Genomic DNA, 9,849 nt, shown 5'->3' on the forward strand with positions numbered 1-9,849 from the left:
GCGGGCCGAGGGACTTACTGGCTGCCGCTTCCAGCAGCTCCCATTGGCCCGGAGCAGCGATCCACGGCCAGTGGGAGCCGCGATCGGCCGGACCTGCGGACGAGGCAGGTAAACAAACCGGCCCGGCCCGCCAGGGGCTTTCCCTACACAAGCGGCGACCCCTGTTTGAGAAACCCTGGCCTATCCTCAGCAAGGTCGCTTCTTGCTTCCCAGCAGGGGAGCACTGTGGAAGCAGCACAGTTAGCCTGACAAAGGGAAGGGGGGCACTTTATTATCCCCAGGATCACACTACCTCTGGCCAGTCCTTGCGAGGGGTTGTTGGGACTCTAAAAAGAGCCCCTAAGAGGGAGGTGTGGCACAGTGTGGACCTGCAGGAGGAGGTGTTCTTGCTAGAAAGAGAGAACAGAATTGAACCAAAACTAAGCATGACGTGTCCTGTTCTGTTCCACTGTTACCCCTTGGATACGGCAGCTGCTATCGTGTGACCTGATCTCTTGCTTTGTTTTCTTTCCCCCTCTGGATCCCTGGGACCTCACAGGAAATTGCATCCAGGCCAAATTCCTAGGGAATGCACCATGCGGGCTTTATAAGTACAAGTTCCCCAGGGCCCTCAGGACAGAGGGCAGTGTGGGGGCCAAAATATTCTTCTTCAAAGCCCTCCTCCAGAGCGGTGATCTGCTCCAGGCAGAGAGGAGAGAAGACTACGTGTGGGTCAGCAAGGGGGAACTGGGGGATTACTTGAAACCGGACTACCTAAAGCAAGTCAACAGATTTTTGATGGACCAGTGAAAGACAGGGCTGTGCTCCAGGCAAATGGGGAGGACACAAAAAAACAACTTCAGACAGGTGCACAATGCTTAGCATGGCCTCTGTGTACAGAGAGTGGCGTTTGAACCTGAAGAAGGATCCAACCTCCCCCTTGTTTTCTGTTCCTCTTCTCTAGGCCTGTATCAAATAAATATTAAAACCTCTGCTAAGTGAAGAGTGTTGTGCTTATGTTGCATCCTCTAAGGCCCCTAGGATTCTCCTTTTCCCCTTCCCAGCTGTGCCATTCCCTAGGTCTGTGGTACCTCTCTTCACTGGATCCCTGTGGTAGCCTGAAGCTCAAATGGTCTCTCTGAAAAGCTGTACTCTTCCTTTAGCAGCTGTTCCTCAATAAGAGGAGCAGCGAGTGAGCTCCCTTTACTTGCTTAGGTGGGACGAGACACTGTTAGAGGGGTAAGAAGGGGATTTACCAATTAGTTGCATTGGGAGAGCTGGCAAAGGACCATGTTTAAAGTTCCCCATTTTTAAACTCTGTGTCCAAGCCTCTAAGTCCTTAATCTCCTTCTGGGTTATTGTGGCCCCTCTGGGGAGGAGGTGCACCTGTCAATGTGCGGGGGAATAGCAGCCATCTGCTTCTCTAAGGAATTCGGCTCTCATTGGCCTGGAACGTGGGAAAGCAGCATCTTCAGTAACATACTGGTCCCTGCTGATGCAAATTGTACACACTGCTGAGCCCCACCTATCCTCCTCTTTAACTTACCAGGGGGTCCTTTGACCTCTCCAGAGGCAGCCACTGTAATTTATCTAACGAATGAGAACTGTTCTAAGCCAGTGCTGTGTATTAATTTGTGGCATCTGTGCCTCAGCAGAAAGTATGTCTGAGTGGCCGCCAGGATATGGTGGCTGAAGACAAACTGTCCTCTCAGCAAAGTGCAGCATCTGCGCCTTATGCTCTGAGCCATGCCCCAGGAAATGTTCGTGCTACAGCTGAGGACTTGGCTCCTCTTCTGTTTCTATCTGCATGGGAAATTCACAATGAAAGTCAAACAGCTTAAGTCACATGCAGCTGTTTCATCCCTGTCTGTGGCACTCCCAGTTCTTGTAAGGATGTGGCAGCAGGTGGTACGTTGGCCACCTACCACACAGTCCTCTTTCTTTAGCATAAAGACCATCATGTGGCTTTCCTGTCGCCATTCTGACAAGGCTTCTGTGAGGCCATTGCAACCCTCTAGCGCAGAGGTTCTCAAACTGGTCTGTGGACCACCTGTAGTCCGCGAGCTCCATTCAGGTGGTCCGTGGATAGTTCCTTCTAAGGTATGCACCTGGGTGGCCGCACACAAGAGAAGGAAGGGCCACCCACCTAATGAGTGGAGCCGTGCAGGCATGGCTCCACTAATGAGGTGCCTGGACTCTGGAGAAGACGCACATGTAAGGTGAGGTGGTTGCCTTGGAATAGGGGACAGGTGGGAAGGGGCAGTGGGGTGGGAAGAGGGGTGGGGGGAATTTGGGATGTGCAGGGCTATGGTGGCCAGAGAAAGAGGTGACTTCCCAGCTCCAGGGCTGCAGCTGCCGGGGAGAGACAGTCCTCCTTCCCAGCCCCAGTTCGGGGGCTACTGCAGCGGGGGAGAGGGAGAGACCTTCCACTCCTCAGCCCCAGCTCGAGGGCTGCCGCAGCGGGGGAGAGAGGGCACATCCATCGCATTAGAAAGGTAAGACTACTGATATTAAAATATGAATTGTGTGCTTTTATTTGTAGAACAAAAAAAATCATTAATTATTAAGGTTTTTATATGTAGCGGTTTTATCCAAAGCGCTTTACCATAGTTAGCTAACGGTACAAACAACATTTGGAAAGATCATTAAGTAGTCCACCAAGACCCTCCGCAATTTTCAAGTGGTCCGTGAAAAATAACAAGTCGGAGAACCACCGCTCTAGCGTGTGAATGAAGCCAGACAGACTTAGAAGCAGAGAAAGCAGAGCTGCTGCTTACGCCCTGCCCTTACCTAGTGCCCGACTATCTTCTCCATCCCATCAGGAAGTTCAGCATTAGAGTTGCCACTTCACAGATAGGAGAAGGTATGGAGGGGACATGACTTATCCAAGGCCAGTCTCTGTCAACCTGGGTGTAGAAATCCCTGGCTCCCCATTCCTATGCACAGCTTGTTAGGCCAGAATTGGTAACCCTACTGGTAGTGCCTCTGTTATTTACAGTCTGACTTCAGATTACAGGGTAGGAGTGTGATTTTTTTTTTTTGAAGACTATGTCCCATCCTTGCGGGTCTCTGCCTTACCTGATGGTCTGATTTCCAAAGGCATTTTCTAACTGAAAGCTTTGCTGACCGTTGGGCTAGGTATGGATCTGGTGCTTGCTGCATTTTGTGGGGCAACAACCTTTTCAAGTGGCACAGGGAGAGAGGAAAAAGCAGTTCTGAATCATCTAGGGCGAGTCGGCTTCAGGGGACCAACTTAAATTGCTATATGTATTTTGTCAACCCCTGGGGATCAGTCGAGTTGCAGGCCACCAATTAAAGCTGTTAATCACCCCGTAAGCAGTCAGAGATGCAGCCTTCTGTTTTCGAAAGCCGGGGAGTTTCAAAGCTGCAGGCTAGTAATAAATGATATTAAAAACCCCTCTCGTCTTAGATTGCCCTGGGAGGCTCAGGGAGGAGCTGGACCATCGCAGAGAGACCAGGGAGAGGGAGAGCAGGCTGCGAAGAGAAACTAAATAAAAGCAGAGTATATGCCTTGGGTCTGAGCTTAGTTTGCTGAGGTCTGGTGACTCCAGCTTCACTGAAAGGGGGAAAGGGTTGGACTTCAGCCCGCTGGGATGCTAAAAGCTGTCTGCAGCAGGAAGAGATGGGCACTTCTTTCCATCCGTGCTAAGCACCTGCGTTCTCAGTCCCCTGCCTGCCAGGCACACCTCACAGTGGGGTGTTCCCGGTCGCCATGGCAACTGGAGGCAGACCAGATCTTTGTTCTCAGCCTGGGCTCAGAGCTGCCCCTCAGGAAGGACTGTTGGAGCTCTGCCTCCACGCAGCTCGCTCCAGAGTTCCCTTTGCAGGGTTTCTGAAAGACTTTTAACTAAATGTCTCTCTCTTCCTTGGCTTTGAGGTTTGTCAGAACAAAAAGAATTCCATTTGGCTTTGAGGCGGATTTGAAGGACAGCAGCTCTCCCCAGGACCCAGCTCCAAGCTGGCAGGTGGGTGAGGTCCATGCCCAGGGAGGTTGCGTGGAAGCTGCCTTCCCTGAGGCCAGGCCAGAATCAGTGGCAAGTTTTTTCAGCGCCCCCATATGGGACCCCTATTCCCACAGCTTGCCTTGCAAGCAGGAAAGTTTCATGGAACCGCCTGAATCCCCAGGGCAGGTGAGGTCTGTGCTGAGAAGGCTCCAAAGCATCCCCTCTTCCTGTAAGGCCTCAGCTGCCAGGAAAGATGGCAGCTCCTGCGACTCTTCTGCTACCAATGAGTTGTTTATCTCTAGCGGCTCCAGCTCGCTCCTCATTCTGTGTGGTCAGGCCCTGCTCACTCTGGACTCAGCAGCAGGGACCATGGGGTGAGGTGATTCAGATCCCCTTCCCTAGGAGATAGACCTACCTCCTTTCCCCCTTCCCGCCTCCAGGGGTCCCACAGGAACTTATATTCTCTTTGGGGGGCCCATTAACAAAGTAGTCGCTGAGGCTATATACAAAGTAATACGTCCCTCCCTCCTTCCAGTGAGAATATCTTCAAACTGCTTTATCTCAGCAAGTGTTCCCTTTGAAACCTCTCTGCTCCTCTAGGCTTCAGCTTAGATTTCACATGAGGAAGAAGCCATTACTGCCTTTCCAGAGAGGTGGAAGACTCAGGCTGGGATTCTTTTGTGGGGGAAAAACATCTAGCCCCATAAGCTTCTGGTGACTTTTTGGATTTCCAAGTTTGGGCAGACCCTCCCTCTATGACCTTAACGATGGGTCTTTATCTGTGAGTGACTCACTTACGAAAATGGGCGCTTGATAATCAGGGAAGGCTATTCAATAGAGCCCATTCGTTGTCCAAGGATCAAGTTTATCCTTTCCCCAAAGTGAATTAATATAAATCAACACTAGTAACAACAAGTCTCTTTGTAGAATCTAAAGATGAAGGGTGCAGAAGTCCATTTCCTACACATAGAATGATAGAACCAGTTTCAGGGAAGACACATTTTGGAAAAGGCATAAGATTCTTTGTTGTACAAAGAAACAATAGCACACAGCCTATTTTAGATCTTGGGTCTTCCATCATCCACGAGAAAATCAATATTCCATGCAGAAATACTGAAATCAATCCTTGCAGCATTATCACTTCCAAACTAAGTCATCATCAAAGATCAAATTTATTTCAGAAGAGAGACGGAAGAAGATAGTTCACCAAACATTAGCACACCTCTCCTAAGATAAAATCTCCCTCAACTCCTGGGCTAGCTGGTTTCATGTGGATACCCAGCACAATTCTTTCTTTGCTTCCAGACAGCAATTGCAGTAAATCAGTATGTAAAGATCTTTGTCCAAATCCACTACTTGAATTCACCAAGCAATGCTTTCTTAATATTTTTACAGCTGTCTGATGTTGAGTCCAGAGAAGCTGGTGGTCAGTACAGATACCAGAACCCATGTAGGGGGCACATATCTGAACTCCTGTCTGACTTGTGGGGGTGAGGGGAAGAGCTGAGGTCCAAGGAGGAGACATGGAGTATAACTTGGCACAGAAACAAGGGAATGTAACCTAGACCATCTCGCTGTTTGGTGTATCAGAGGCCGGGATGGAAGACTGTTGATGGACCTATTTTAATTTTCCAACTGGACTTTGATGTAGAGGTACTACTATGTAAGAAAGAGACACTTGATAGTGGAGGCTGTGCTCCCCTTATCTCAGAGGTGGACTTAAAAAGCTTCGTTTACATCTCCCTGCCCCCCTTAACCACTGAGAATTGTTCAGATACAATGTTTGGTAAAAGAGTGTTATGCAATGGGGTGACCCAGTAACCTTTAAGTTCCTTTTCAATCCTACATGGGTAAATAGAATCCTCTGCTTCCCTAGGGATGGTTTTCTGCTTTGTACATCCCACTATGAATGATGGTCTGACATGGAGGGGACCGAGAGGGAAAATTCACAATTTTTATTCCAAGACCCTTCATTGGAGGATTGCATTGTGCCCAGTTTTTTCTCTGGCTACTGCTCACTTGTTAGGGAAAGGGAAGAGGACCTTCCTTCCAGAAATCCCTGAGCTTCATGTCAACGTTTTGCTGCAAATTGCTTGAGTGAAATAGCACTTTTAGAAAGAAGTGATTTTTCAGCTCTGGCAGTTATCATTCTGGAGAGTCCTTTCCAAGGGACAGTCGTAAGCCCAGGCTCAACAAAGATAAGGTTGGCCTCCATTTGCCAGGGAGACCGAGAACTCCCACTATGAAGACTTTCCAACATGGAGGATCCTAGAACTAAAATTCACAAGTAAGACAAAGATTTTCCTTTTTTCCCCCTTGTACATGTCCAGGAGCCAATGGTCTCTGCTGGTCAGAGCATGAGCTCTGGAGTAGACCATGAAGAGCTCAGGGAGATGAGTACAGTTAGTGTGAGATGCTTAAAGCACAATCAGTGGAGCCTGATTCTTTGGGAGTGTTGTGCTGGGGAAGGTCCTGCACTGACACCCCAGCACCTGGTCTCCTCCTGTACTTAAATTCATAGAGCAGGAGAAAGTGAAACCTCCATCGCAAACATGTCCTCAAGCTTGCCCAGATTGAGCATTTCTAGGGGGAAGAAGGGAGACCAGTCTCCAGCGCTCATGCAGGCCTTAGTCTCTCTGCTGACAATATTGACAAGGCTGTTGGTGGTGGCGATGGGTTAGTGCTGTAGACACCCTTGAATTGGCTAATTTGGGAGATGGTATGCAGTGTGACAAGCACTAATCCTTCACTCCTGGATTGGAGCGTGGTTCCATCCTGCTCCGCTGAGCTGGGAAGGATGAGATCTTGTTCATTACACTGGTAGAAACTAGGGTGACCAGACAGCAAGTGTGAAAAATCTGGACAGAGGGTGCGGGGTAATAGGAGCCTATATAAGAAAAAGCCCCAAATATTGGGACTGGCCCTATAAAATCAGGACATCTGGTCACCCTAGTAGAAACAGCCCAGGCCATCTTGTCCTGTGCCCTCAGTTCTGGGTATCTCTCTCTGCTCTGATTTGTCCCTTCTTTCCTGGGAAAGGAAAGAGAAAATGAGGGTTGGCTCCCACTCAGCCTTATGGCCCCTCCTTCCCCAGTGTTCCCATCACCCAGGAACAGGACACGCCTTTGGATATGCAAAAAGTCATGGCAAGCAATCCTTTGCATTTTATTACATTAACCCTCCCATCCCAACGGGTTTGAAAACTGTCCAGGAGCGGGTCCATGACTGGTAGATTTTTGGCCCCAGCCCCATGTTCCCCTGTCCCATCCCTGCATTTACAGCCCCAACATTCCTGTGGTGTGAAATGCCAGTAGGGAGCATGTGTGGTGTAGGCGGGGTCTACCGGCCTCTTGTCAGCATCTTGGCTGGGCCTCAGCTGTTTTGGTTTTTGGTATATTTTAATGATGCTATATAAGGTCTCCTGTGCACTCTGTTTTCCTTGCTAGAACAAAAGGTGGAGAGAGACGGCTCTAGACTTATTGGTAGTTTCTTTCTCGCTCAATTAAAGCCCTCTGAATCTTATTTGGGTTGGAAGTTCTGCACCATCAGAAGCATGAGGAACTTTGTACGGGAATTTCCCTGACAGCTCACAGCATTTCTGAGCTCTGCCTGTTTCTCCCATAAGCTGGTGCATGCAGTCTGCAAAAGAAGCAGGCCGCATGTGCTGAGTAAAGCAAATTTCACTCCGTGCAGCCAGGTGGCACAGTCAGCTAAGGGTTTAAAAGCCTGATTCAGGTCACCAGTGGCAAGCATTTACCTGGTCTCTCCAGTGTCTAGCAGATATTTTCTCCCACAGAATGAAACCATCCATATAACCTGACATGCCTCGCTGGCTGTGCAGGACAGGTCTTGGACCAGCAGGGGTTGCTGTAGGTCTGTACTGAGGAGGATCCACAGGGATAGGAGGGAGGGTCAGGACGTGCATAGCAAGGTGAGGTATTAGCAGAGAGGAACTGACTTAGAAATCTCCTCAATGGCTGGTGATAGGACACTAGATGGAGAGGGCTCTGAGTTACTACAGAGAATTATTTCCCAGGTGTCTGGCTGGTGGGTCTTGCCCACATGCTCAGGGTCTAACTTACTGGCATATTTGAGGTAGGAAAGGAATTTTCCCCCGGGTCAGATTGGCAGAGACCCTGGGAGATTTTCACCTTCCTCTACAGCGTGGGGCATGGGTCACTTGCAGATTTAAACTAGTGTAAATGGTGGAGTCTCTATAACTTGAAGTCTTTAAATCATGATTTGAAGACTTCAGTAACTCAGCCAGGGGCTAGGGGTGTATTACGGGGTGGGTGAGGTTCTGTGGCCTGCAATGTACAGGAGGTCAGACTAGATCGGGGTGGGCAATAATTTTCGCAAGGGGGCCACTCCATGAATTTTGATAAGTCATCACGGGCTGCACATTTCTACTATATTAATGGAGGGGGTGCATGGTCTGGGACGGAGTTTGGGTGCAGGAGGGAGCTCCGGGGTGGTGCAGACTGTTGGGGTACAGGAGGGGGTTCTGACCTGGGGCAGGGGGTTGGGGTATGGGAGGGGCTGCGAGATGCAGGCTCTGGCCAGGAGGCGCTTACCACAGGTGACTCCCAGGCGGCAGCGGCGCAGCAGGGCTCAGGCAGGCTGCCTGCATGCCATGGCCCCATGCCGCTCCTGGAAGCGGCTGCGGCCGGCTGCTGCTGGCACGTTTCTGCATCCCCCTTGTGGGGAGCGGGGCAGCAGGTCTCCATGCGCTGCCTGCGCTTGCAAGCACCACCTCTGCAGTTCCCATTGGCTAGTTTCCAGCCAATGGGAGCTGTGAGGATGGTGCTGGGGGTGGAGGCAGTGCGTGGAGCTGCCTCCCCCCACCAGGGGTGCGCAGAGATATGCCAGCAGTAGCTGGCCTCTTCTAGGAGTGGCGTGGGGCCATGGCAGGCAGGCAACCTGACTGAGCACCCAACTGCGCCACGGGACTTTTAGCAGCCCAGAGATCGTGAAGGGGCAGCCAAAGAGCCTGGCGGGCTGGACAGAAATGTTGGACAGGCCAGATCTGACCTGCAGGCCATATTTTGGCCACCCCTTGACTAAGGTTAGAAGGGACCATCGTGATCATCTAAAGTCTATTAGTTTATATCTTCAAGTCACAAAAACAAGAGAAACAAACACACTGAAGGTATCAAGATCAGTGGGAGGCAATTGGAGCAGGAGGTTTCAGGGCAGGGGGATGTTTTGGATATGACTCTCCCCAGAGAGACACTTTTCTCTTTAAGAACTTGTAATGGTCTAGTTATTACTTAGTCCTGCCTTGAGTGCAGGGGACTGGTCTAGATGACCTATTGAGGTCCCTTCCAGCCCTACACTTCTATGATTATATCTATAAAGCTTCACAGTGGAAAACTGACTCCAGGTGGAGCCCAGCTGGGTTTCCCGTGCCACCCAGAAGTATCTTGTAAGACAGGTACAAAAGGATAGTTAATGAAATTAAAAGGGGGCAAATTCAAAACCGATACAAAGAAAGACTTTTTTCACACCGTGTGTGATTAGACTGGAACTCATTGCCCCAGGGAGTCCTTTACACCAGGAACTTAGCAAGATTCTATAAGGGACTGGACTCTTATATAGATAACAAGACTAGCCAGAGTTGTTATAATTGACAACACATTTTGGAAGGGCTGTTAAACCTCATGCTTGTTGGCTTAAGCCCATCTCTAACTACTACAGATCAGGAGGAGACCTAAGATTGGGGCAGATTATCCCACATCTGCCCACTCCAGGGTTCTTACACCTTCCTATGAAGCATCTAGTACTAGCCACTGCCAGAGCCAGGATACAGGACTGGCTGGATTTCAGGTTTGATCCAGTCTGGCTGTTCCTATGTGTCTGTCAGTAGCATCGGTGGTATTCCCATGATTGTGTGTGTGCGTGGTCT

At 49.9% G+C, this 9,849-nt stretch overlaps 1 protein-coding gene across 1 annotated transcript in view; it reads left to right on the plus strand.

Annotated features, from left to right (window-relative positions):
* MRPL46 (mitochondrial ribosomal protein L46) overlaps positions 1-965 on the plus strand; it is a 6,209-nt gene extending 5,244 nt beyond the window's left edge. The window contains exon 4 of the mRNA XM_026648557.1: positions 539-965. Within this exon, the coding sequence (XP_026504342.1) occupies positions 539-789 (251 nt within the window). The 3' untranslated portion in view covers positions 790-965. The remainder of the gene's footprint in view (positions 1-538) is intronic.
* Positions 966-9,849: the final 8,884 nt, after the last annotated feature.

The sequence above is a fragment of the Terrapene carolina genome, unplaced genomic scaffold (assembly GCF_002925995.2).
Source record: "Terrapene carolina triunguis isolate 2854851 unplaced genomic scaffold, T_m_triunguis-2.0 Scaffold67, whole genome shotgun sequence".
In the NCBI taxonomy this organism is placed as follows: Eukaryota; Metazoa; Chordata; order Testudines; family Emydidae; genus Terrapene; species Terrapene triunguis.